Below are 27,538 nucleotides of genomic sequence, written 5' to 3'. Positions count from 1 at the left end.
CACTTGAAGCTTCAGTTATCACTGTGCCTGTTTCCAGTGGGCAGTTTGTACCTCAGGGGTGCTGCTGGTGGAACGTGTCACACACGAGCCAGGCAGGAAGTGCAAGACAGGGTTTTAATCATTAAAAGTTTATCCATAAGCTCTTATATACACATAGTTATACACAAAGTGGTTCATGAGTCCCTCAGCTTAGAGCTGTGCTGGTGAGGCCTTTGTCAGCTCACACAGGTGGCTGTTCCTGTGGGGATTTGGCTCATGGAGGGGGCTTCGCTGTCCTCAGCTGGGCACGGAGAGGAGCCCGTATTCATCTGCTGTATCCAGGATTTTACAGATGACTGGAGACTCCACCTGCAACAGAGACACCAAAACATCAGAGACCACGAACTCAGCACTGCAGGAATCTTGGGAAGAGTCACTGGAAGGAAGGAAGGAAGGAAGGGGCCACCTTAAACATACACCTGAGACCTGGCAGCTGATCTCAGGTGTGTCTTTACCTACCCCCAGGATGTATTGGCATGAATGAGGCTCTAACATGTAAATGGTCACAGCGTGAGGGGAATCAGATTCTTTACATCTGAAAACAGAGGAGAAATTGGGATGTTTGGGGTGTGAGAAGCACAAAATAATGCGTTTAACTGCTATCTGCAGCATTTTTACTAAGTCAACAATCATTGCCTTCAGGGCTCTGTGACAACAGCAGCAGCTTCCCCCTCTGACCCAGGAAACACACAGAGAACATCAGTTCACTTACTTCAACTTCACAGTCACCTGCCTTGGCTTGTCTGTCAAGTCACAAACATCTCCATTTCCATAGAAATGAGACACCATCCTGCCAGGAAAGATCGGAACAGAAGGGTTTGGAAGTATTCAACACAACCTTTTATAAGCAGGCAGGTAAGTGGTGTGAGCCACCACCTCACTATTCAGCAAGTATTTAATACACAAACAGCAACAGGTTGTATTGCAGGAGCAAAGGGTTGTTCAGCAGTGGAAGGTTTTATTCTGCACCATCTCCCGAGTGCTGAATTACTTATTTTTGATATGGATTTGGGGGGGGGGATAAATCTTAACAGGCTGCTCTTGACAGTTTGTTGTATCTGTTAATCAGGTGAGCATTCCCAGGGCTCTCCCGTGCCAGGGGTGGCAGCAGCAGTGTCTGTACCTGACGGTCTGGGTGCCATCCTCTCGCAGGTAGAAGGTTCTGGCCGCGTTCTTCCTCGACCACTCCACGTGCTCCTCCTTGCTCCAGGTACCCACGACCACGGAGGTCCTGCCACTTTCCTTGTCCTTAAAAAAGGAAAGGCTGATAATGACACAGTGTACTTTCTGAAATCCAGCTTCTTGAGCCCAAGCTGTTGATCAGCCAAGAAAAGGAGGCAGATTCTCTGACCCCCACGACCACCTATTAAATGCACTATAAAATTAAAAGGTGTCTTTCCTCCAGATCCTCTAACCTCCCCCAGCCATCTGTCAAATGCACTACAAAACTAAAATAAGTAAAACACAGAGAACCAGCAGAACTATTTAAACACACCTCGTGGTACTGATGAACGTATTTGCCGTAGCAGAACTCGTATTTCCACCAGCCAACACCCTGGGGAGAGGTACAAGCTCAGCATTAAAAAACACAACCACCAGAACCCCTAAAACAACCAGAACACCCCAAAACAGCCCTGTGCCTTCTCCTCCAGACCCTAAGCCCTAAATTTGAGCTGTAAAACTCCGTATGTATCAATTAACAGAGTGAGATTCTCATTACCTACTCTCATTTCGCTGCTCGGATAAATTGAATTTCAACAGAGAGGTTAAAGGTGAAAACTAAGCAAACACATAGAGCAGGATGTGCAGGTAAGGAGTAGCTATTTATTCCATGTAGCCTTGTTCCTCACCCCGTGGAAGCAGTAGGAGCCACTGAGGAATTCCTTGATGAGCTGCTCATCAGTCAGTTTGGAGATGTGGGTTGTCCCCACCGTTAACAGCTGGTGGCTTCCAACAGCCACAGGCTTGTGAATGGAAGAGAACTTCTCTTCTTTTGTTGAAGGCATTTCTTCCTGAAATTTAAAGGCTGCAGTTAAATCCCCTGCAAAGTCTCATAAATCAGATAAATTGCTGAACGCTGAGCCCAGCTGGCCGTTTAGGTCAGTTTTAGCTGAAAGAAAATTCCAGTCCAAACCTTCAAACATTTGTGACCTGAAGGCTAGAAAAGGCTACAAAAGCTCTAAATTAGTAGCCCAAACTGACTTGCTTTGTTTCCCTTCCAGATCAGGTGAGTTACAGACGGTCTCAAAGCTTAAAGGCTGTTTGAAAGGCTGACACCACCCTACGGAACGTGTTGAACACGGAAAATATTTTTTCTGTTTTAAAATGAAAACAAATCCTACCTCCTTGACCCTCCTGAAAGGCGTCTTCAGCATCTCCTGCTGTTTCTCCAGCTGCTCCAGGTTGTGGGGTTTCAGTGGGGATCCCGGCAGGGACTGGCAGAAGATGTCGTTGACGGGGGAAGCCCTGAACCTGCCCAACAAGGTAGGAACGTGTCACACCTTCACCTCAGCAGGGCTGGGAGCTCCTGAGTGCAGCTACTTCTGCTCAGGCAGTGCAGGGGGAAAGCCCTGGAGGCTGAGGGGCTGCTTGGGGGAACACACAGCAGGAAAAAAACTGCACTGTGCTTAAAACAGTGGGCTGTGATCCCCGTGGTGCCACTGAGCAGCATTCCCAGCCTGCCACCCCCACCCTTCCTTATTGACTGAGGTGGGGAGTGTTGATCCTGCAGGTTTATTTGAAGTGTTTCCTGGTGGTGGCCAGCAAGCTTTCCATGCCTTCCCTCTGGAAGGAGGCAGCAGCTCTCTATTTTATTCTTACCAAGTGACAGAACCACTGGCCTGGGCACTTTCTGTTTATTTTGCTGCTGATACAGAGGCTTAAAAGACTCCCACAGTAAACAGATAACAGAGTATGTGCAAGCTCATCTACAGGAGAAAATTTATGATGGACACTAAACATTTAACATTTAACTTAGTTACTCCAGCTGCCAAGTGTTTATAAAATGCACAGCGCAGGATTTTGCCTTCAGACTTGGTGGCCTGTTTCAGAACAGGGATTAAATACTCCCCTGTTCCAACATCTGTGTAAAGCCAGGAATCCTGTCCATTATCCTGCCGTGTCTGTATGTCATATTGTTCCCTCTGCACCTCTCTTTACGCCCCTTGGAATGTCCAAAAAGGCACGGCTGAGACTAAGGGATCCCTCAGGTGCACAGGTACAGCTCAGGGAAGGGGAGGAAAAAAGAACCCCACACTTGATTTTTGGCCAATAACACCGAAATTGTGAATTCTCCACGCGAAAATGGCTTCTAGAGAGCTCCTCATGTTGTGAGGAACTAAAATCAACATTAAGGTTATAGCTGCAGACCACACTTTTGGTTTTGTAGAGATTTTAAAAGCCTGTGTACACATGTGGTATCTGCAGTCTTCAAACACCATGAAGATAACTCCTCAAGACCTTGAAATCCCAAACTAAAAGAAGGTAAGTGTTCTTAATCTGCCTTTAGTGCCCATTTCGGTCTCAAGCTGTGCCAGGGGAGGTTTAGGTTGGATATTGGGAAGGAATTCTTTACAGAGAGAGTGCTCAGCCATTGGAATGGGCTGCCCAGGCAGGGGGTGGAGTCACCATCCCTGGGGGTGTTTAAGGTGAGAGTGGATGTGGCATCAGTGCCATGGGCTGGGAACCACGGCGGGGCTGGATCCAGGGTTGGACTGGATGATCTGGGAGATCTTTTCCAACCCAGCTGATTCTGTGATTCTGTGTTTTCATGGTGCCTGTTGAAACTCAAATCCTGCTTCCCACCTGGGATCAATCCCTGCGGGTGCCCACAAAGTGCAAACGTGGTGCAGCTTCCCGGGGAACCAAGGTGCCCCAGGCCCCGCAGCGGGGTGCCCGCCCCGTGCCACCCTACCTGTACTTGGGGTGGCTGCACAGCAGCGGGGTCAGAATCACCACCTCGTACTCGCAGGTGGTGACCTCGGCCACGGAGAGGATCTCGTGCTTGGCCTCGGGGTGGCAGATGTACATGAGGGTGCTGGAGCGGGGCCGGTTCTGCCGCAGGCTGCAGGGCGTGCCGTTGCCCAGCTCCACCGGGTAGTAGGGCGTCATCTGCCCCTCGATGTTCTTGGTGGGGATCTGCGCGGGGGAGAGCAAAGGGAAAGCCCCTCCCACTCTTCTGGAACCCACCACCACCGCCGGGGTGGAACCAGACCTGTGCAGCTGCTCGGGTGTTTCGGCAGCCAAAGCCACCCCTGAGGAGTCACCCCGGTACCTGCACCGCCCCTCTGGGCATTCCCAGCCCGGGCTGCTCCTTATCCAGAGGATCCCACCCCGCCTGTGGCTCTGACTGACAACGTTTAAGGTACGTACAAAGTAACTCCACTTTTTCACACCTGTAAGTCAGCTCTCTTTGGGTTTGTTCCTTTGTCTTCTATCCAGCTTCCTCTTCAAGGAATTAACTCCCTAAAGTGGTAAAGTCCCTCTCCTGGCTCCTGTCTTGGAAGCAGCCGGAGTTCTTGGGTTCCCAAAATTCTCTTTATGCCAGAACCCACAAAACTGACCTTTTCCCACCTGTGCTGCTTGAGCTACTGCAGGTTTTCAGTGCACAACAAATGGGGCTCTGGGCTAAAACACAGAGGTGCCTTCTGGGGTTGGGACACTCCGAGGATCCAAGACCTTTCTGTCCCTCATCTGCTCTGGCTTTTAAGCCACATCCCACTGTCACAGGCCACTGACCCTCCTAAAAACTGTTCCCTGAGTGAAGCAGTAAGACATTCACGAGGGTAAAGGGTGAACATGCCCTTTCCTGGCTAGAGATTCCACACCTAAATTCTTTATAGGCTGAAATCCAGACACTGCAAGTGCTCATAAATACTGTCCCCCCCCCCAAAAAAAAGAAAACAAGGCAGTAACATTCTTAAATTTCCTCTGAAACTGAAAAAAAAGCAGCTACACTACAAAACACCTGCTTTTCTTGACTTTCCAAGAGGCACAGCTACCACTGCCATTAAAATAGGCCACGTTCTGCCCCCTCAGTGACCTCCAAAATGCTCCTCAGGCCTGGATATTGCTGAGATCACTGCACAGCCACCCCTTTATAATATCTGGGATATTATAAAGGACACAGCCACAAAACTTTCATTTCAGCAGGAAAATGAAGGATAACTGGCCATGAGGTCAAACCTGCTCTTGCTAATTCCCAACTCCAACATGCTTCAGGTACTTCCATTGTTTTGATGTAAACCTGAAAACTCAAATTGAATTTTGGGGCCTAAACAAGTGGGAAAGGGAAGCACAGAGTTTTATGGGATGGGTCAGCAACTCAATCTCTTGGGGATTTTGTGCTTTGTTAAGTGTTTCTCCCTACCTGAAATCTATGGAAGTGTCATTAAGGGGATGGAGACCTCTAATGTGGCTGGGAAAATAACTGTCTGTGGTTATGTGGTTAAGGAGAGCACAGAATTCATCTTACTTAAGTTTAAGATTAAGATTAGAATACTGTAAATAAGTAGAAGGGCAAGATTTAAGTAGCAAGACTAAATTAAATTTCTGAGCTGGGACTGATCATTAAAAGTGAGAAAAGTGCAGCTCAGGAACAGAGTTTCATTTCTTGATACTCATTTTGGGAAGGGACTAATTACATCATTTCATCATTAGATTGGATACTGGGAAGAAATCCTTCCCTGTGAGGGTGGGGAGGCCCTGGCACAGGTTGCCCAGAGAAGCTGTGGCTGCCCCTGGATCCCTGGAAGTGTCCAAGGCCAGGTTGGAGCAACCTGGGCTAGAGGAAGGTGTCCCTGCCCATGGCAGGGGGTGGAACTGGATCATCTTTAAGGTCCCTTGCAACCCAAACCCTTCTGGGATTCTATGATCCTGTATAAATTGCCTCCACTACTGATGGGAAAAGTTAAAACAGATATTTTTCACTTGCCTCTTTTGCACCTTCTTTGGAATTTTCCTTCTCTTCTTGATCTGGGGAATAATTAAGAACGAGGTAAGTCTGTGCACTTGAAGTCAAATGGAATTACATACAGAGAAGCTTATCTGGTTTGTGTATTTGCTGGTACTTTGTGCACTGCCAAGAGCCACTTGCAGGTGCAAAAGAGGAAAGAAAGGAGACAACCAGTGACCTGGGGTCCAGAGCAAAATACAAGTCAGCACAGTCTTAAAACAATTTGGGGTTGGCAGGACAGGCCTAATTCAGCTCTCACACCACAGGCAGGGCTGGAAAACACGTCACTGCTGCTGCTCCTGTTTGGGAAGGGAGGGAACTGGACAGGGAACAGGCAGGTGCTTGGGGAGGAGCGTGAGCTGCTGCACAGGAAGCAGGGAAGGGACACCATCTGCCACCTCAGCAGGAAGGGCAGAGGGACAGCAGCCTGAAGGACTCAGCTGAGACAACCTGAAGCATCATCTCACATCATTTCAGCACCCAGCCCCACAAAACTGTGACCTGAATGACACATCTTGTGTTCTGTGCAGCAGCACCCCAGAGAACGAGGCACCACCAGTGATCCCTGTGACTCACTCCCACAGAAATGCCAAACAGTGCATTTCTCAGGCCCTGTTTTTTCCAGGACTAAGACCTAACTGAGGGCTGCAGGCAGGGATCCAGGAATGGGATTAATAGCACTAAACCCCCTCCAAAAGACTGCAGTGTTCAGTTAATCACTTGTAGGAAAACGTTGGAACAGGAAAACAGGCCCACCTGTTACACACCAGCCTAGAATTAAACACTAACCCCAACCTAGAGGATGGTTTTTTCTATTCTTTCCATCAACCCTGATGAATGAATGCTTAGTCTCTGGATTTTTAAGGCTTCTTTGGACTATTTTACAGGCAAAAAGTGCTCTGAAAATCAGTTCCTCTAAACTGCTCTTTGAATTTGGAGCTCAGCGACTCGATTTCCACCTGAGTCCCACCTTAGGCACTCGAGTATTTTTGAAGATCTGCACCAGGTTCCCTAAAAAAAAAAGACTCCCAAACTGTTCAAGGATCAAATCTACCAGCAAAGGTAAGTGTTTGGGTTTGCAGATTCTGTTGTGTTAGGAAGCAGCAGAGCCCAAGGTGTGCTACGTGCTCTGCCCTCTGCTCACAGTCTGAAAAACACTTCTCCCCCCCAAATAAAAGGGTGTATTGCCAAAGACTGGGCTGTCATACACTGATTCCGTGCCTTAAATCCTCTGTTTTCTTTCCCTGGCACTAATTATTGCAGATTAACACAGCTGATGAATTAGCACAGCAAAACTGACAGGATGGATGCAAGGAGAGGTGCCAAAAAAAATTAACTGAAAACCATTTATTTGGGAAAACAACCCAAGCAATCTACAAAATTCTACTCTATTGCACTGGGAATTAAGTTTTCTACAGTTGTATTTCTCAGCCAGGAATAATTAAAAACCACACAATTCATTACCATCAGCAAAATATAATAATCTGAGACACACCTGGTTCTGATAACGGGTTCTTCATCATCATATTCCCCAGATAGTACTCCTGGATGTTTATTTTCTGCAATCAGAAGAAGGTAAAACAAGTGTCAGTGACTGTTTCTCCCTGCTTTTTGAAGGAATTCCAGCCTTCTGGAGGAGCTGAGCCAAGGGGGAAGGGGTTGTGAGCAGCCCACCTGCCCCGTTTCCTTCTCCTCGTGGTACTGACGGATGTGTTTGCCATGGCAGACCTCGTAAGTCCAGTAAGACTCAATCTTAAAATTGAAATACATTTTAAAAAAATTAAGTTTAGATATATTTACACACCACAAAACCCCCCAAAAACCGTTGGGCTTGCAACCCAAGCAACTGTGTGGGCATGCTGGGGGCACCCTCAAAAACAAGAGCACGGTGAGGGCTCTCAGTGCTCCCCAAACATTTCAGTGATGTTCCAAAGAACCACACCAGGCAAAGCTTCCTTGACTCTCACACAGATAAAACAAAGGGAAAATAAATAAACAAATAGGTAAAATTGTCAGTAAAATCCACGTTTTCCAATTGCTACAGTAGCAACACAATTTCTCTGAATCCTGATGTCTTCGATCATACAGAATTTTATCTGCAATATTAAGATATAAAGGTGCAGAGACCTTATTTCAAACTGAACTAGTACTTGATTTACTACCCAAACCTTGACACGGACTGGACTACACACAACCTTTTAATCAGCATTGAATACCAACACAGAAGTAACATACTCTATAGGAACAGCTGCTTTGCTTAAAGAGAGGTTCCAGCAGTTCCCTTGGAGTAGGACCTTTATAGTCCTTTTCTTCTTCCTGGAACAGAAGGGATATTTTGTGACGTTAAAAATGACACGATAAAGACTCATCTCCCGTTTATAACTTCAAAGTAACTCTGCTGGACTCACCTCGTTGCCACTGGCTATCAGTGGCAGGATACACTTGTATTTCTCTTTATCCACAGTGGTCATGATGATGTAATTGTCCTCTTTGTACAGGACACCAGTCGTGGGCTGTGGAAACAACCAACCTTTGCATCAGCCAGGTGGGTTTTCTGAATGCTACTGGTCAGAAATACCCCTGAACCACTGACTGGTGCTGCTGATTCCAGAGTATTTCCTGGGCATTAATTATAGCACAAGGCTATAATTAATTGGTGGTTAAAACTGGCTGGGGGTTGCTTGCTGTCCACTTTGCTTCGGTCCTTCACCTCCACCCACATCCCCACCATGCCCCAGATCCCACTTCTCCTCCACATCCCCCCTGTCCCCCAGATCCCACTTCTCCTCCACATCCTTGTTACTCCTGCTTCCCTATTTCCCTGTACGGTTCTTATAAAGACCTTCCTTTTACCCCCAGCCCCAGCCATCCCCCTTTACCCCCTGCCCTCCCCACGCTGTCAGGACACAATTCCCCTGGATTCTCACAGCCCTCCCCACGCTGGCTGTCAGGACACAATCCGCCGGGATTCTCCCAGCCCTCCCCAGGCTGTCAGGACACAGTCCCCCTGGACTCTCCCAGCCCTCCCCATGCCGGCTGTCAGGACACAATCCCCCTGGATTCTCCCAGCCCTCCCCAGGCTGTCAGGACACAATCCCCCTGGATTCTCCCAGCCCTCCCCTCGCTGTCAGGACACAATCCGCCGGGATCCCCCAGGCTCAGGCCGTGTCCCCCAGCCTCTCGGGCCCCGTTCCCCGCCGTGCCCCTCACCAGGCTGAGCTCCGTGCCGGGCCAGTTCACCCTGAACGGGATGTCGTCGCTGAGCTGCGGGAGCGCTCGGCCGCCCTGGGCCACGGCCGCCACGGCCGCCAGGAGCCCGCAGAGCAGCGCGGGGGCCGGGCGGGGCCCGCCGCCGCCCCTGGCGGGGCCCGGGGCCGGGCAGGGCGGCCCGCAGCCCCTCGGGGGGCCCGGGCAGGGCGGGCCGCAGCCCCTCATGCCGGCCGGCGGCTCCGCGGAGGCCGCGCTGCGCCGCCCGCCACGTCGGCTTCCGGCAGCGCCCATCAACAACCGGGGCAGCGCCCGCAGCCCCATCCCCGCATCCGGGGCGGCCCCGCCGCGAACGCAGGTGAGGACCGCGGGCACCGCGACGTGAGGGGGGAGCGAGGGAGGGAAGGGGGACGGTGAGGGGGGGAGTGAGTTAAGGGGGAGAGTGAGGGAGGAATGAGGGAGGGGATGTGTGAGGGGGGAGTGAGCGGGGGGAGAGCGGGATGCGTGTGGTTAACTTCAGTCATTAGGCGCGTAATTAACTTCGGTCATTAGTGTCTGCGCTGAGGGTTAAACACGACCAAACAGCTACGAGGTTATGAGTGTAAGACAGCGCTCTAAGGGCTCCCTGTGTGTGCATCTCTATAAAAACCTGTGTCTGTGTATATACACCTATGTATGTGTGTGTGTGTGTATACCCTGTATATAAATAGATGTGCGTGTATATACACACTTGTATATATATGTGTGTGAATATACACTGCATATAAATAGATGTGTCTATATACACACTTGTATATATATGTGTGTGTGTGAATATACACTGTATATAAACAGATGTGCGTGTATATACACACTTGTTTATATATATATATGTGTGTGAATATACACTGTATATAAATAGATGTGCATATATATACACAGTTATGTATATATACGTGTGTGTATGTGTATATACACGCTTGTATGTATATATAAATTTTTAAGAGAAGGGGTCACGACAGCACATAAAAGTAATAGATGTGAGAGTTTCTGTTCTTGCTGGGTTGTGACTTCAGGTAGTGTTCTTAAGTTAATTTTACCGTTTGGGGTTTATTCTTTATATTAGGCTTAAAAAGTGAAATGAGGCACTGAGAGGTTATGGCCTGTTGGAGTCCAGGTCAGGACTTCACAGTAAAAGGAATTCTTTCCTTGAGAATAAAGAGGTTTATCCTCTGCATTTAAGGATAAATTAATATGCACAGGGCAAGACTGGGAACAGGTTTAGCAGTAGCTTTGTGTGTGTGCTTGTGTAGTGAAGCCGTATCTAAAATCTCTATAATTTGCACAAATATAGCTTGAGTTTGAACCAGTAGGAAAACAAAAAAAGAAGCCTAAATGGCCTATAAAAGGTGTACATTAATTTTTTTTGTGGTGACTGAAAGGCTTTTGGTGGTGACCAAACCTGCAGGGAGAGCAGTGGCTCCAATCCCACACAGCAAGAACACATTTATATCTTTATTATTCTATTTCCCGTGCTTTAATTAATTTCTAAGGTGACACAGTTTATAGGAGCTGTTGTGTTTTGTTTTTCATCCTCATTCCCAGCACATTTGGGTGTAATTGAGACACACCTTGATGTCCATCCTCCTATGGACACACTTCAAAAATAACATTTTTGGAAACTTCCAACCCTGTTAGTCAACGCGATGCATTTTTATTGCACTGGAGTTGTACACATACAATGTGTATTATTGCCATGTTTTATGGGTTTGGGAAGCAAATGAACCAACAAAGCCTTGAAGACAATTAAAGACAGAACATGTGGAGCTACACAGAATCACAGTGCTTAAGCAGTGAGAGTTTTAGAGAGAGAATCATCCTTGATGGTTTGGGATCATTAGTGAGCACAGAGCACCCCCCTGCCCTGTTTTAAGGAACAAGGCTCGGTCTTTGAGGAAAGAATTTTTAAATTTAGAAAGAATTTTTAAGAGAGCAAACAGTGTTCATGCTGTTGCACGTGGTTTTACTTTCACAAGTCTAAACCAGGAAGATGCAAAGAAGAGAAAGGGGTGACCTTTTTAGGAGAAAAGAGACATTTCTTGCAATTACTGGTGCAGAATCCAGGCCTCCAAGCAGCCACTAAAAACACATTCCCTGGCTGAGAGAACAGACGTTACCTGGTGGTTGAAACAGGACCATTTACGTTAAGATATAAAAATATACTTTGTTAAAAGTTAATAAAAATAAATTTTTGAGGAGCGAGACAGATCCGCGTTGGGACGGAAATTCCATGTGCTGATGGGTTGAGTCAGGAAGCCGACTGGCCTAAACTGGGGGCTCCCCAACCCTCTTGGGATGTCACTGAAAAGAGGGTTCCTTCCTTCATTACCCCCTATCAGTGAATCCCTGAAAACAGGCTTAAAAATCTGTCCTCAGAGCTGGGTGGATTTTTTTAAGAGAACAACAACAGCGTTTAAAAGTAACAGACGTGAGAGTTTCTCTTCTTGCTGGGTTGTGACTTCAAGTCCTGTTCTTAGTTAATTTTACCATTTGGGATTTATTCTTTATATTAGGATTAAAAAGTGAAATGAGGCACTGAGAGGTTATGGCTCGTTTGAGTCCAAGTCAGGACTTGACAATAAAAGGAATTATTTCCTTGACAATAAAGAGGTTTATCCTCTGCATTTAAGGATAAATTAATACATAAAGGGCAAGATGACTAATTCAGTTGAATAACTTCATTTCAGAGCAGCTGAACATTGATATAAATGCTCCACTGTGCAAAATTTCTCTCTGTAGTAGCACTGTGGTCTTGGATCACAAAAAACCACCAGTTAGATCTGTGGGACTTGTCTCTGAATGCTGATTTTAAAAATAAGCTATTTAGAATATGCTATTTAAAAATAATCTAAAGATTTAATGCTAAACCTGAAATAATAATTAAAAAATATATATATATCTTTAAACAAAGAGAAGCTTAGTGAGATTCCCATGCAGGTGTAGTCTTTGGATGGAAGGCTAAGCTACCAAAACCACACCTAAAACGTTTTCCCTGCTGAAATGAACGATTCTGGTAGTTTTAATGACCGACTCCTATTCCGAACGCAGCGTTAATTAAAGATATACACCACTAATAAAGGTAGCACAGCACAGAGAAACGCTCCTCCCAGTTACCAGAGCCACAAAAACTCCTCTGGAGACGGGACCAGGTCGTTAGAGAGAGCGGGACGGGACCAGGTCGTTAGAGAGAGCGGGACGTGGCTTTATAGACAATTGGGGGGCTGGTGCTTTTTCAAGAGCTCCTTGACCAGCGTCTCCAGGGAGAAGAGGTGCTCGTCCACGTCCTCGGGGACGAGGCTGCGGATGGAGTTGGCCAGCTCGAAGAGGTACTCGGTGTTGCGGCCGCTGGGCCCGGCGGCGCCCAGGATCTGCCGCGCGATGTCCTCCAGCGGCGCGGGGCCCAGGTAGTTGGGGTTGTCGCGGGTGCCGATGTAGAGCTGCACCTCGAAGGGCTGCACCGACGAGTCCTTGGGGTAGAAGATGACGCTCGTGGTCCTGTAGCCCCCCTTCTCCCTGAAGTCCAGGTGTGCCATCACCTCGCCCTCCTGCCCCGCCGGCAGCCGGTAGGCGACGCCCCACACGCACCCCTGGACAAAGGAGACCCAAAGGGCACTCAGTATTTAGGCAAAACTCTCTTAAACCAACTTTTGGAGTCCTGTGGCTGTTTCTTTGAAAGGGCTGCTTTATTTAGGCAGTTTACAGAATCAGAGAATCTCAGGAAAAGACCTCTGAGATCATCAAGTCCAACCCTTGATCCAACCCTGCCGTGGTTCCCAGCCCATGGCACTGATGCCACATCCAGTCTCACCTTAAACACCTCCAGGGATGGAGAATCCACCCCCTGCCTGGCCAGCCCATTCCAATGGCTGAGCACTCTCTCTGGAAAAAATTCCTTCCCAATATCCAACCTAAACCTCCCCTGGCACAGCTGAAGACCCAGCCCTCTTGTCCTACTGCTGGTTCCTGGGAGAAGAGCCTGATCTCCACCTGGCTACAATCCTCCTGTCAGGGAGTTGCAGAGAATGAGGAGGTCTCCCCTGAGCCTCCTCCTCTCCAGCCTAAGGAACCCCAGCTTCCTCAGCCTCTCCTGCACTGCTGTGGGCTGCCCAGGTACCTTCAACATCAGGCTACACCTTGTTCAACTGCAGGAGGTGACGCTGAAATTAGAGCAGACTTGTCACATCACTTGATGTTTACATCAAATGATGTATGTTTGATATATGTTTATATCAAATTCTGCATCTTACAACTGGGTGGCCAAAGTGACTACTCCAAAAAAATACTTTAAAATGTCCCTTTGGTAATAACAGACCCAAACTACAACCAAGTTCTGAGTTTAGATTGATTATCTGAAACAATCAAGAGCCATTGGTGTAACTCCAAGAAACACTAGGAGAACTTTTCCCTAAAGATAATACAATTATTTGCTTGTAAAGAAGCAACAATTAAGAGAGATCAGGAATACAACAGGACATTCTGGACACAGAGACAGACAGGAGTTCTGTACCTCAGCATCTTCAACCAGAGTCACAACTCTTCCAGGCTGAAATGTAAAAGAAGAAACCATAACTCAGTTAGAGGCTTTTACCCTAAATCATGAGCAAAACTAAAACAAAGCGAGAAAAAACCAATGAAAGACTCAGAGAACTAATCCAGGACAATCCCAATACGGTCTAGATCCAGTATAAATATTTTCTGAGAATAGCTTTTGATCTGTATCAGACTAACTTTGATAAACTGAATGTTGAATTCTGAGTGGACTGTGTCTGCAACACAGAAATTAAATGAAGGGCAGTCAGAAATGGGGAGGGTTTCAACGTCCTTGCTTTACATGTGCTGTCCAGACTGAATTCTATTCCAGTTTAAAACAGTGATTATTTATTAACAGTACAGTAACAGTGATAATTAACGGTTTCATTAATGTAAAACTGTCCTCAAGGAGCCCTTGGGGCCTCGCTGGACAGAGGGAGAATACCTTGCAAATGGCTTATTTTTCCCAAGAAGATACTTCTTTGTAGGGAGAGTAAGAAGCCAGTGTGTAAATACTGGAAACACAATAGTTGAAATTCCTTTTATAAAATTTTAAAATATAAACCCCTATGCTGAACTACATACATCTGCAGTTTAAAATTGCTAATTTTGGCATCAAATGAGTTCTCTCCCAGCATGAGCCCTCTATTCCTGATCTGACTGATAAAATAAGGCAACAAAACTACATGAACACCAAATGATTCCTATTTCCTGAGGAGAAATAGGTCTGTTCCCATGATTCATGGAAGATAACTTAGGTGTTCCTTTTGGAAAGTTTTTTCCATAGCTATTAATGCTCCCATAACTTGTGCCCTCAATACTGGTCAAGAAGATTTTTGTAAATCGTGGATTGAAGAGACATTCTGGGGTGGAAAACAACTTTATCCTTACAGAACTGCAGCCTAATTGCATTAAATTTTATCTAAATTAATCTGATTTAATACGAAGGGAGGTACTGAGAGGTTCTTCATGTTCAGGTGGGGTGTGTGGTGGGAGAAGGATCTGTTTGCCCAGGGAAGGGCAGGGTATTTTGTGTATTGGTTTGCAGAGTCCTTGGCTCGCCTGGAACTACCCAAAACAAACAGTAAGGAACAAATAACTAACTACTTGTTGATAGAGGGATTAATTACTGCTTGTACTACTGGGAGTAATTCTCTGACAATCTTTTTTAAACACAACTAAGGTGTAAGTTGCTGTATACTTTGAAGAGCTGCTTTTTCCTCGTTTTATATCTGTTTTTTAACACGTATCAGGACTGAAGGAGCAGTGGCGGCTCAAGCTGTGTTATCTCTAAGCTCTGTGCGAGGTTTTTTTATCGTGTTATTTACACCTAGATGAAACTTCCTTCCACGCCACACGCAGCGAGCTGTTATTTTAAAATAATCCTTAAAGCCACACACAGCAAGCTGTTATTTTAAAATAATCCTTAAGCCTTTTTTTTTTTTCTCCTCTGCAGGAGGAGCTCTTTTAAAGCATTATTCCAGGTTTACGGGGTGCAGGTTACACTTTATCCTCACTCCCATTATGTCTTCGTGACACTGGGAATGTCACTCTCTTGGGAATTTTGGTTCCTTTTTCTTGCTAGTTTTTTGTTTTTCTTCCTTTTTTTTTTTTTTAAAAAATTTTATTTTCTCCTTTTCCAATCGGGTTGTAAATATTTCCTCATCCATGCATTTTTTGATCCGAGAGAGCAGAATAAGTTGAAATACAAAGCGAGGAGGTTACTGCCTTTTCCCATTCCCTGTGCACAGCCCGGCACCCGCCCCGAGGGGTTCGCCCTCACCGAGGGGTTTGCCCTCAGGTATCTAACAGCCTCAAGAACAGCTCTGGCCGTTCCCGAGCCCCTCTTTTTGCAGTCCCTTACGCTGTCTGTTGTGTTTTTTTGCAGTCGTCGCCGGTGCCCGTCCGGCGGCGGGCGGGGCCTGTGCCCGGCCCGGCGCTGAGGGCCGCGCTCCCCCCGGCCCCGGCGCGGCTCACCTTGCCCGGCACCCCGCGGTGGTCGGTGCTGCCCTGCCAGAAGCGGCGGCTGTAGCCCCGGACGCGCCCCACCAGCTTCTCCTGGTAGGGGAAATCCACCTTCCAGATGAGGGAGCCGTAGCCGAACACCCACATGGCGGCCCGGCCCGGCGGGGCCTGCGCGCAGCCGCGGGGCGGCTCCGGGCGGGGGCACCGGCACCGCCGCCCGCCGCCTGCCCTCAGGGCCGCGCGGGGCACGGGGACGGGACGGGACGGGGCTGGCGCGGTCCCTGCCGACCGGGGAGAGCCGCTCATCCCCCTAAAAACCGCCCGCAAGTCCCCCAGATAACCACCTCTGGCGAACAGGCACCCAAACCCTGCAACACCTCCCACAAACCCACCGCACTACCTCCCCACAACCCCACTGACAGTCCCCCTCAAACCCACCAAAATACCTCCCCACAACCCCACTGACAGTCTCCCTCAAACCCACCAAACAACCATCTCCCAAACAACCATCTCTCCCCCCCAACCCCACAAACAACCTTGCCCCCAAACCCACCGCACTACCTCCCCACAACCCCACTGACAATCCCCCTCAAAACCACCAACCATCTCCCAACCAAGCATGTCTCCCCCCTAACCCCACAAACAACCTCCCCCCCAAACCCCGCAACCACCTCCCACAAACCCCACAACCACCCCCCCCAAACCCACCACACTATCTCCCCACAACCCCACTGACAACCCCCCTCAAAACCACCAACCAACCATCTCCCAAACAACCATCTCTCCCCCCCCAACCCCACAAACAACCTCCCCCCCCAACCTTGCCAACAACCTTCTGCCAATCCCCACAATCAACCACCTTCTAAACAACCATCTCCCCCAACCCTACAATCTTCCCACAACCAACCACCTCCTAACCCCACAAACAACCTCTATCCCCAAGCCCCTCAACCATCTCCCCCAGCCCTCCAAACAACCACCTCCTCCCAACCCCACAAACAACCACCAACCACCCTCCTCCCAACCCCACAAACCAAACCGAATCCTCTGCAAAACAAACAAAAACCTCTGTCTTACATAGGTTGTACCAACACGCATCTCTTTTTTTTCCCCTCCTCTCTTCCTCCTGCAGAGTTCGATCCCAAGGATGGATTTCACGGAGGCCTATTCCGACCGGTGCTCGGCCGTGGGCCTTGCAGCCAGGGAAGGGAACGTCGAAATCCTGAGGAAATTAATTGCTCAGGGATACAGCATCGATGTCCCGGATAACAGGAGGTGGGTGCCCATCCATGAAGCGGCAGCACACAATTCCAGTGAGTGCCTGAGGCTGCTCATTCGTGCAGGTAAAGAGAACATAGTAAATAGTGTGGTTTTCTGCTCGATTACCCTGTCGTAGAAAGTAGAAACGATGTAGATTTATCGTGTTCTTAACTTGTTTTGGGAGTTTCTGCCTGGTTTCGCAGCTGTGGTAAAGAGAAATTGGCAGGTTGTGGCTCGCCGGTGACGTTTGGAAGAGGCACATTTGTAGGCCACGCATCTCGAATAACTCCCTTGTTTTCTCAAAATAACTGTATTTTGGTACTTCGCTGCTGGATATCCCACTTTCCCCCTCCTCATCCCTCTCTGTAGCCCCATCTGATGACTACATCCACTCGAGGACGTTCGAAGGGCTGTGTGCTCTGCACCTCTCGGCACGTCACGGGGCCTTGGAGTGTCTCCGTGTCCTCCTGGAAGCCGGGGCCGACCTCAACGATGTCACCACCGATGCCACCACCCCGCTCTTCCTAGGTCAGCTTTCCTGAAATCCCAAAAAACCAACTTTAAATTAAGTTCCTGTTCCGTGTCCCGTAGATTTGTAGCCTAAACACCAGGGTTTAGGCTCAGACATGGAGTGGCTCTGGAAATCCCCCTTTTATATTTATGGATAAATCTGTTTCGGGCAGTGTTTTAAAACAAAACTGTCGAACCAAGTTGGTTTGCTGCATCACCTGTTCTTTGTTCCTAGCACAGGAAAGCTCTAGGAGGTACAGGATTACCGTATGGATGAGGCTGTTTCAAGTCTTTTTGCTTTTATTTTAATTCCTCCCTACCTCTTGCGTGAAAAGACTAATTTTTGCCATTTCTAGTTTAGTAATCAAGGTCCACCATTTTAACATTTCTTCTGTGATTTATGTTTGACATAATTAAACACTTTAAATGGTGAATCCTCAGGGTCTAATTCATCTGATTAAATGTGTTTATTGTTTTACCTCCATAGCCAGGCAAACATCACAGGTCCTGTGTTACCTTTGTTTCCAAGTCTATTCCAAGACAGGGGGAATTTGGGCATCCATGCAGTTCACTGTCTACTGTGGAACTGTCTCCATGTTCCATGGGAAAGAGGGAGGAGAGAAACTTGCTTTTGTTATCTGTCTTAACACAGTGGAGGTGGAATTTTAACAAGTTTAACTGAAAACTTCGTGTATAATTTCCATTCTCCAACACGGTTTTGGGATGTAAACACAAAAGACAGTAAGAAGAAATAAAACAAATTTAAAATAATTCTGATTATTGTGTCAGGAAGTTGGCAGTGAGACCTTTTGAGTTTTTCAGCGAGTTCGTAAATCCAAATATTTAAATTCTTTCTTTTGAAAGTTCTTTAATAATAATTATTTTTACCTTTTTTTTTTTATTACTGTTCTACTGAAGCTGTTGAAAATAAACACACAGAGGTCATAAAGTTTCTGCTCCAACACGGAGCAAATATTGAAGGTCCTCATTGTTGGTCTGGATGGAATTCTTTGCACCAAGCTTCTTTTCAGGTAACCTTTAAGCACATCCTGTAATTTCCATGTCACTGGTGTGTTCTGAGTGATAATTTATTTGTTTTATTGCATTTTTATTGGATACATTTTCCTAACCAACCTAAGCAGTCATAAGGTTGTACTTACAAATATGTTGGCTTAATGGTGCTAATAAACTCATTTAATTACCATTTGTACTTATCACATAAATGAGCAAATGTGATAAATGAATTGAAACTTGTCTGATTTATTTGACCATTAATTATTCAATGCATCTTTAGAATATTGACATATTGTGTCTTATTTCAGGTTGGAGTGTGTGTGGGGAAAACAGATTATGTAATTTCCTTGCTTTTCCGTTGGTTGAGAGTAAAAATACTTATTTCAGGGTTCCACTGAGATAATGGAAATCCTCCTGGAGAAAGGGGCAAGCAAGAACTGTAGGGATGACTTTGGAATTACCCCCCTGTTTGTGGCTGCTCAGTATGGCCAGCTGGAGAGTTTGCGGCTGCTGGTGTCCCACGGTAATAATGAGCCTTCAGTTCCCTTTTTGAACCTTCATCAGCTGTCACTAAACACAGTTTTAGTTCTGCTCTTGCATGTAATCTGAAATTTTAGGTTGGGGTGTTGTTTTTTTTTCCTTATTGCTGTGGAAAACTCGTTGAGTTTGGAGTCGCGCCGGGGAAAAATAATCACCGGCCAACGTGACTTTGGTTTTGTTTCGTGTCAGGTGCAGACCTCAACTGCCAGGCCAAGGACAGAGCCACCCCCCTGCTGATTGCTGCACAGGAGGGACACTTGGGATGTGTGGAGCTGCTCTTGGCAGCAGGGGCAGACCCAAACCTCTACTGCAACGAGGACCAGTGGCAGTTACCGATTCACGCCGCGGCCGAAATGGGCCATGCAAAGTAGGTGGTGGGAAAGGCGTCCAGAAGATTCTGGTGACACAAATATAATCCCCAGGGAGGAAGCTCGGGCCTAAAAGGAAGAAAAATGAGCGTTCAAACTGATTTGTAGTTTAGAAGTCTTAATTCTTTTCACATTTTTTAAATGCCTGTTAGTAGTCTCTTTCAAACTGACAGAGAGCAGGGTTAGATGGGATATTGGGAAAAAATCCTTCCCTGTGGGGGTGGAGAGGCCCTGGCACAGGTTGTCCAGAGAAGCTGTGGCTGCCCCATCCCTGGGAGTGTCCAAGGGCAGGTTGGAGGGGGCTTGGAGCAACCTGGGCTAGTGGAAGGTGTCCCTGCCCATGGCAGGGGGTGGAACTGGATCATCTTTAAGGTCCCTTCCAACCTCAACCATTCTTTGGTTTTATAATTTTTAATTCAGCATCTAACCTGGATTTGATCCACATTCTAATGAGTTTAGAGGGTTTTCCACAGTGCTGAACCAGATACCAATTCACTTCATGGCCATTTTACTCTCCATTATAAAACATAAATGACATGGCTTTATACATGGCTTGAACAGCTGCTAATTAGAATTATATTCCTAACCAGTAAGTAGCAGAAGTAATTATGTGCAAATATTAAGTTAGCTGAACCAGGCAGAAAAATCAAAGCCACAAAACAGTCCCTTTAACCCTTCCAGAAATGCATTTGTAGCTTTGGCCAGTTTGAGTGATACAAGGCAGTTCCACTGCAGAAAGCCAAGAGTGGAAGGAAGTTTCTGGAGCAGCAGGACACTGGGGAGAAGGAGCTCTCAGGAACTCCATGATTTGCACATATATTTGCACGTGACTGGTGACCCCTAAGGACCAGTAAGGTCCAGTAGTAAAGGAACTGGTGTTTGTCACTAATGTGATGTAGCCTGGAGCTGTGAGCTATGAACAGAAGGATTTTTCTGTTCCACTAAATATTAATTTTTATTTGCAACTCACATTTCCAGTTTGCTTCCAGACTTCAGAGAAGTCTGGATTTAATGTGCAGCTCTAAAAAGGAGTGGGGGATAATAGGAAAGAGCTGTCCCTGGTTTGGATTAAAATATTTATTTCCAGGCTAAATCCATGCCAAAGCACAGTGTTTGCCCAGGACCTGTGTATGGAGTTATCAAGGTTGTTCTGTGCAAGCTCGGGAGTGAAAAATCAGGATTTTCTTCCAAACCATGTGAAAAATGGCTGTGTGTTTAAAATGAATCGTGGCACGAGATCAGAAACCAGTGGTTTGATATATTTGCAGGATCCTGGAGCTGCTGATCCCAGTTACTGACCGGATCTGTGACAAGGGCAAGGGCAAACTGAGCCCCGTGTATTCCGCCATATACGGGGGGGACGGGGCGTGTCTGGAGATGCTGCTCAAACAGGGCTTCAGCCCAGATGCTCAGGAGTGCCTTGACTTCGACTGCAGATCCCCCATGTGCATGATCTTCCAAAAAGAGTAAGGAAACCTCTTCTGTTTTGAAACTATTCGTGCTTATATCACCTTTTATTTAACTTCAAACGTGCACTTTCCCGCCTTCCTCCCTCAGTTGTTGCCTGTCATTAACAATTTTTTTCCAGAATTCTGTTTAGTTCCCCCTTTGCAGACACTCCTCCTTGGGAATATTAATGCCAAGTACCTGCTGTGTGGCTCGTGTGCTGCATTAGGGAAAACATCTTCAATAAAGGCTTTTAAATCTTCTTTAAACCCAGATTCTAACAGAGCGTTTCACTTATGTGGATCAAAATTGATGGCTTAGGTGCTGCCTTTAAATTCATTAGAGGTTCATTAGTGGGGAATTTAGTCCCTGGCATGCTCCTAGGAAGTTGTCTTTAAAAATCCTTGCATATTGGTTTTTCCCCCCCTTCTGTCCTGGTGTTGCTTAATAATAAATAATTTAAATAATTTAAGAAGGGATGCAGAGCAGGTAATTACTTAAATGTCCTGTGAATGAGACAGGTAACATACATCACTTTCCTGAAGAAATGTGCTCTCTAATCATTAACTAAGCTAAAAAGCAGCTCGCTAATTATCAGTCATAATCTCAGTCGTTATCACACCGTTATCACATCATCACCTTGTTGTGATGGATAACGACAAAAGGATTGTAGTGAGATGGTTTTATTTCTAAAACCGGAGCTCCCTGCAAATACGGCTGGATGCTGAAAGTGGGAGATGCTTTCTGAGGGCAAAACTTAACTGGACGCCCCTGTTCCTCCTCCCTGTTCCCAGGTATTTTCACTTCATCGACGTTCTCCTGAAGCACGGGATCACCCTCCGGGCCGTTAACTTGGGACACTGCCTGTGCCATAAGAAGTTCGCTTTGTTTCGGCGCTTCCTGAGGCTGGGCTGTTCCCTGCCCTCCGGGGAGGAACTAACGGATTTTATCCACTACAGCAACACGGTGCACAAGGAATACAAGCAGTGGCTGCCCTCCCTGCTCCTGGCTGGCTTTGACCCCCTGCATTTCATGTGTGCCCTCTGGTGAGCGGAGCCCCTCGCCCCTACTTGCTAAATACCACGGGCAAAGCTTGGGTTATAACCTGGGCTTTCCCAGGATGGGCCTTGATAATCAGTTGCCACGATCAGGAATGGGAGGGGCTGTGGAAAGTCTGAGATAAATCATTCGCACGCCACCACGTCTGGAGCCAGGAGAAAAAAATTCGGTGTAGGAAGAAAGCCAGACTGGAGGGAGGTTGCTTTATATCACTCCCCCGGAGAAAGGCATCACTGCCCGGCTTTTATATAGAACATCTCTTAATAGCCCCCAAATTTAGCTCAGATTTTGTAGGTGTGTGTAAATACTGTAATGCAGCAATGGTAAGAAGAATTTCAAATGGGAGAAATAGGTCAGGAGAGATGGGATGGGAAGCAAATGGGAAGTGAAGCCGGGCCAGGGCTGGGAGGAGAGGAAACGGATGCGGTTCAAGATTGTTAAACAAAACAATGTGGCAAATGTTCCAGTCTGGGCTTTATTTTTTTGTTTGTTTTTTTTTTTAATTTAAGTTTTTCCACATACAGATAACGGCTTGGTGATGTTTTATATTTAGTTGGGCACTACAGAATTCAACTCCTGTTTACAGTTCTGAAATATTTGTATTTTCTGCTGGCTGTAGTAAACACCCTACAAGGCTGCAACTCAGTGACTGAACAAATCTCACTGTCCTTGCATATCACACGTGGTGCTTTTTGATATTTTATTCCCTAACCCACAAATACTTTTTATAGCAATTACTTCCTCTGTTTAAACACCCACTTTCTAATATAACACCCATCACACCGTCATCTAGAAAAATAACTTAGTTTTGGAAGGAAACGGAGGGAAATAAAATTACATCACTAAAGACTTGTGCTGTAGAATTACTTGGGGTTTCTCTGTAGTGGCTTCCTGTTTCTAGGCTTGGGATGAAGGTTGTTAAGGATTTGTCAGAAAAGCTCTCTGTCTGTGTTGTTCTCATTATTCTGTTTATGCTGTTGTGTAAAATGGTATTTCAGGGGAGTTTTTGTCACGCAGGATTTTCTCTGCGAGTGAAAACGTCCTTAACTTTGTCCTGGAGTTCATGAACTGGAGCAGACTTCCTCGAGGTGTGGAGGAATACCTTTCCCAATACAAGGAGAAGTTCACCTGGACTCCCAAGAGCCACTTTGGTAAGCGGAAGAGGCAGGAGAAAAAAAAAGTCTGTGTGTATGCCAGCTTCCAAGTTATTTTTTTATTTGATATTCCAAATTATTTTTTTAATTTGATTTGTATTTCCAGTGGGGTGTCTGTCCTGTTCTGTCCAAAGCTTTGGACGGTAATTAAAATACAAACCATAAAAAAAAAATCAAATCTGCTCAAAAATGTGGTCAGCCAAAATATTCAATTGGTTGCCCAGGAATTTTTGACAGTTCTCCCTTCAGAAAAGCGGCTTCAACACACAGGTGTGACCGAAAAATTGTGCTCACGTGTCTGTTAGTGACTCCCTTCAAAGCAAATTCTTCTTTAAAAGATCTGTAATGATTTCTGAAGTGTGTAGGTGATAATGTTATTTAATAATGCTTCCTTTGGAATGTTTGAGGCCAGAAGGATGTTTTTGGAGCTAAAAAAAAAGCCAGTTTATTTGGGGAAATTGAGGTGAAGTTCCCTCTTTGTTTCCTTTGCTATTAGTAAATATATTTGTGTTGTAAGAGCACCCAGTAACCACAGCTGAAGAGGGAAAGGGAGCTGGGAGGGCAAAGGAAAGGGAACAGAAGAATTCAAGGACTGGCAAATCCCTTCACTGGGGAGAGCTCTGCCCGTTACCTGCCAGAGCCCGGGGTGGGATCCAGGGAACTGCAGGCGGTCCCACGGTGTCCCTGATTGACTCGGGGTTCAATTTTCCAGCCTTCATTCCGCCCCTGTCTCACCTGTGCCGGCTGGAGATCCGGTCCTTGCTGAGGAGCGACCGGCTGCGCTCGGAGCGCGCCATCCGGGAATTGCCGCTGCCGGTGTGCCTCCAGGAATACCTGCTCTACCTGGACGTGCTGCGGGTCAACGCCATCCCAGACCTGGAGGATCCCCCGGGGCAGGGAGAGCAGGCAGCTCCTCCCACCGCTCCCTCCGTGGCTGAGGATGCAGGGAGGAGTGACACCAGCAACACCAGTGCCTGAACTCTGCAGGTTTTGTAACGGGAACTGGGAGACACGACTGTAAATACCCGCTGTAAGAATTCTTTTCAAGCTGTAGTTTTATACTACGTCTATAACTTTGCTACGACTTCTCTGATTTATTGTTTAAGAGGCCTGTTGTAGCTTTCGAAGCGAACACTTTCTGGTTTGGTTGGTTTTTTTTTTTTTCTAACTCTTAGGGGATAAAATGAGTTTGTTCAATGAGCACAGCTTACAGAGTGGTCAAAATCTGACAGTCGACGCTTTATTCCAAATACAGCGTTTACCAAATGGCACAACCTGACAGTCAGGGAACACAGCATTGCATCATTATTGCCAATTTATGTGTTGGGGAGGAATGTAGCTGAACCAGAGAAAGGCAAATAACATAAGAAAGGAAATTGTTTGCTGAAGGAACAGTGGTTCTCTTTTTTTTTTTCCTTTCCCTTGGTCATCAATATTTGGTGGAATGTCGGAGCTGGAGGCTTGGAGCCTGCGCCCAGTCCCTCCCCTTGCTCAGCCCGGGGCAAGGCAGGGAATGTCCCCACGGGCACCACCGTGTGCCAACAAAAATCCCTCCTCTGGTGAAGTGAAAAAGGACCCTCCGTCCTCATGGCCAGGCAGGGACATCTTGGGGAGCACAGCGGGGTCCCTCGCTGGGAAAGCCCTCGTCCTACAGAGGAGAAGCTGCTGGGAGCACCGGGATCACTGGTAGTAGATGCTGAAGGCGTGGAGGATGTACAGGAAGGCCGTGAGGAAGGCGAAGAACTGCACAGGAGGAAGAAGAGCACAAGCTGAGGTGAGCCGGGAGGGTCCAACCCCACCTCCTCCCAGTGAAGCCTCCCAACCTAGAGCTCTCCCCAAGCCTCAAAGGAGAGGCAAAGTTCCCAACTTTTCCCAGGAGCCAGCCCTGCAAGGTGGACCCTGGAAGCTCGTGGTGGCTGCACAGCACAGCCAAGGTGAGGAGCTGAAGCTCTGCCCGGTGAGACGCTGCCGGGCTCGGGGTGGCTCTGCCATGGCTTTAATGTTTGCTGCTGCCTCTCCCAGGGGGAATTGTGGTTCTCCAGCCTGCCCGGGGTGCTCCGGGCCCGCTCACCGAGGCGGCACTGTTGAGTTGGTAGTAGAGAGGTGAGTTGGGGCTGAACTCAGAGTTGATGGTGGCGTTGGCCTGCAGGACAGCGGCGCTCATGTACAGGATGGCCGTGGCACCGTGGTACAGACTGTCCTGCAAAGCAAGGCTCGGGTGAGTGCTCCAGAGGGACACACAGCCGGACAGGGCTGGGATGGACCCTCCCTGCCCACAGCTGCCGGCGTCCCGGCCCCTCCTTACCAGCACTTTCCAGTTCTCGCTGTTCCTGTGGAAGCCCAGGAGGTAGCTGAGGAGGAGCAGCAGGGAGATGAGGCAGGAGGTGAGGGACACGTACATCACCCATCCCTGCAGCAGCGGGAGGGACACGGAGGTAGCGGCGACGAGGATCCACACCCAGGTCCCGCAGAGCTGCCGGGGACAAACAGGCGCCTCGGGTGAGCACGGGATGAGGAAAACTCCTTCCCTCCAAGTCCCTCCTGGGCTGGCCCCAGCAGCCAGCGGAAGCCCTGCATCCTTCCCGGAGCATCCCGGCACAACAGCGGCACCGGTTTCCTTGAACACTCATGGGAAGTGAGTGTTCCTACGAAAGGGAGAGGTTTGCTGCCGCCTTCCACACAAGGAAATGTCTCACCCTGAGGCGTTTGGTGCTTGAGCAGAAAATTGGGCTTTTGTCTGGGAAAGGGGAACGGCCACAGCGTCGCACCAGCCCTGCCCCGCTCGTTAATTCTCAGGGCTTGAAATCCAGCACAAGGAGGCCTCCTCACAGCTCCCCGCACCAGCCCTGAGCCAGTGGCTCGCTCTGGATCCACCCAACAGGTTTACTGTGCACAAACAGCACCAGGGGTTTGTCGGGATGAGCCCGTGCCGCCCCAGCTCCGGTGGGCGAAGCCCGGAATTGCTGCGGGGAGCTGAGCCCACTGGCACTGCAGGGACTGTGCCTGTGGAGCAGCGGGGTGTGGGTCTCCAGCCCAGTGTCAAAGTACACCAGCTATTATTGCAGCCAGTCGCACCGGGCGCCCTCTGGACCCACGAGCACTTGAAAGAATCATGGAATGTCACACATCAGAAGACGCCCAATTGCCTTCAGCCCCTGGGAAGACTCGATATAGGATAGACGCAGACAGGCTTGATACAGAGAGCGAAATTCCCTTGATTTTCAAGCAGTTTCTAGGTGCTAACAAGAGCTGCTTGTGCCCTGAGGAGCCAGCAGCTCTTCAGCCTCTCCCAGCCCTACGGCAGCCGGTGACCCTGGGATGGAGCTGGAGTGTACCTTGTCCTCAAGCTGTTCCAAAAAACCCCGTCACGAAGACCACCTTTGTGCGTCCAGCCCAGGCTCAAAGACAAGATGTTACTTCCCACGACCGCTGTCTCTGGGATCATTTGGGGGCTGCTCCCAGGATTTTAGCCACGAGCCAGGTGCCGTAACGCAGCGGAGCTCGGGATACTCACGATCTCGGGCAGGATGAAGGCGTAGGGGATGGTTTTGAAGACGGCGGGTCCGGAGGGCAGGGCGGTCTGTGTGGAGGCCGTGGAGGGACCCACCGAGGCCATGTCTCCTCAGCTGACACCAGGATCACTCGGCTCACCCTCGCCTGCACCGGGTTTTAAGGGACACACCCGCGGGACGTAATCACAGGAACCAGCCCAGGCTGGCACCGCGCCGGCCCGGGAGCCCTCGGCACCCGCCCGGCACTGCGGCTCCACACGCCCCTCTGCCAGGGCTGGGAGGGCAGCAGGACCCCGGCCCTGCCACACCGTCAGTTCAAGGTCATTACCCAGAGGGGAGAGGAGAAAACTTCCCACACACCGGGGCAGAAATGTTTCCTGCAAACAGTTGCCGTCCTTGGCACGCTTCCAAGCCTGAAATATTTTCCCTTCCAGTGTTGTTGCCTCCTCCCCTTTCTGTTCAGGTTTCTGCTCCGTGTTCACATCAGACCCCTCCACGCCCTGCAGGCACATCCAGCCTTCCAAAACTGGCTGGCAGATGATTTGGACAGACAGCACTCTGGAACAAGCCGGGAGGGTTTGCCCCTGTGCTCCCAAGTACCCTGAAAGGTTTGAGAGAGAGTTGCTGGGATTTCTGCATCCTGATGGATGCATTTTGGATTCGGGAGGCACTCGCTGCTTCATCCAGCAGACTCTGCCTCGCCCCAGAACTCCCCAGTAGCTGATGGGATGGAAGGCTGAAGGTGACCCAGAGGGGACAGAATCACCTCACTGACTGGGGCAATGTGCTCCAGCAGGAGGACGCTGTCCCGGTAAGATATCCCATCTGTGTTAGGAGAGTCAGGTGATGCCCCAGGAACTGCCAAGCCTTGTGTGACACAGACCAAAGATCAAATCCATATTTCCTGTCTGAGCCCTTCCTAGGCCGGGGGAAGTGCTCTGT

The 27,538-nt window shown here is 48.2% G+C and overlaps 4 protein-coding genes across 7 annotated transcripts; 1 reads left to right on the top strand and 3 right to left on the bottom strand.

Moving 5' to 3' along the window:
- Positions 1-100: 100 nt before the first annotated feature.
- ERLEC1 (endoplasmic reticulum lectin 1) lies at positions 101-9,538 on the bottom strand. Of its 2 annotated transcripts, XM_064651002.1 has the most exons (14): positions 9,203-9,538; positions 8,401-8,505; positions 8,228-8,308; positions 7,667-7,744; positions 7,488-7,551; positions 5,972-6,012; positions 3,953-4,176; positions 2,382-2,511; positions 1,890-2,051; positions 1,535-1,594; positions 1,163-1,287; positions 752-829; positions 499-574; positions 101-348 (listed from the first exon to the last, which is right to left on the bottom strand). In XM_064651002.1, the coding sequence occupies exons 1-14, from the start codon at positions 9,521-9,523 to the stop codon at positions 277-279; spliced, it is 1,617 nt and encodes a 538-aa protein (XP_064507072.1). In that variant the 5' UTR covers positions 9,524-9,538; the 3' UTR covers positions 101-276. The 2 variants fall into 2 exon arrangements, with proteins under 2 accessions (XP_064507072.1, XP_064507073.1); XM_064651003.1 differs by lacking the exon at positions 499-574.
- ASB3 (ankyrin repeat and SOCS box containing 3) lies at positions 9,478-24,476 on the top strand. 3 transcript variants are annotated; one of them, XM_064650996.1, is made up of 10 exons: positions 9,478-9,557; positions 16,866-17,076; positions 17,363-17,521; positions 18,422-18,534; positions 18,905-19,040; positions 19,247-19,424; positions 20,694-20,891; positions 21,666-21,917; positions 22,948-23,081; positions 23,797-24,476. In XM_064650996.1, the coding sequence occupies exons 2-10, from the start codon at positions 16,881-16,883 to the stop codon at positions 24,060-24,062; spliced, it is 1,632 nt and encodes a 543-aa protein (XP_064507066.1). In that variant the 5' UTR covers positions 9,478-9,557; positions 16,866-16,880; the 3' UTR covers positions 24,063-24,476. The 3 variants fall into 3 exon arrangements, with proteins under 3 accessions (XP_064507066.1, XP_064507068.1, XP_064507067.1); XM_064650998.1 differs by having other exon boundaries at positions 9,488-9,557; positions 16,866-17,008; XM_064650997.1 differs by lacking the exon at positions 9,478-9,557 and adding an exon at positions 15,712-15,829.
- Positions 10,871-15,927, bottom strand: CHAC2 (ChaC glutathione specific gamma-glutamylcyclotransferase 2). The gene is made up of 3 exons (XM_064651022.1): positions 15,746-15,927; positions 13,746-13,781; positions 10,871-12,825 (listed from the first exon to the last, which is right to left on the bottom strand). Exons 1-3 carry the CDS (start codon positions 15,878-15,880, stop codon positions 12,442-12,444), a joined length of 555 nt encoding a protein of 184 aa, XP_064507092.1. The 5' UTR covers positions 15,881-15,927; the 3' UTR covers positions 10,871-12,441.
- On the bottom strand, positions 24,305-26,912 carry MALL (mal, T cell differentiation protein like). Its single transcript, XM_064651026.1, has 4 exons — positions 26,599-26,912; positions 25,390-25,557; positions 25,156-25,284; positions 24,305-24,827 (listed from the first exon to the last, which is right to left on the bottom strand). The coding sequence occupies exons 1-4, from the start codon at positions 26,698-26,700 to the stop codon at positions 24,765-24,767; spliced, it is 462 nt and encodes a 153-aa protein (XP_064507096.1). The 5' UTR covers positions 26,701-26,912; the 3' UTR covers positions 24,305-24,764.
- Positions 26,913-27,538: the final 626 nt, after the last annotated feature.

This window comes from Pseudopipra pipra, chromosome 3 (genome assembly GCF_036250125.1).
Source record: "Pseudopipra pipra isolate bDixPip1 chromosome 3, bDixPip1.hap1, whole genome shotgun sequence".
Classification (NCBI taxonomy): domain Eukaryota; kingdom Metazoa; phylum Chordata; class Aves; order Passeriformes; family Pipridae; genus Pseudopipra; species Pseudopipra pipra.
Note: the sequence above shows the minus strand (reverse complement) of the source record. Positions and strands in the feature narration are given on the sequence as shown.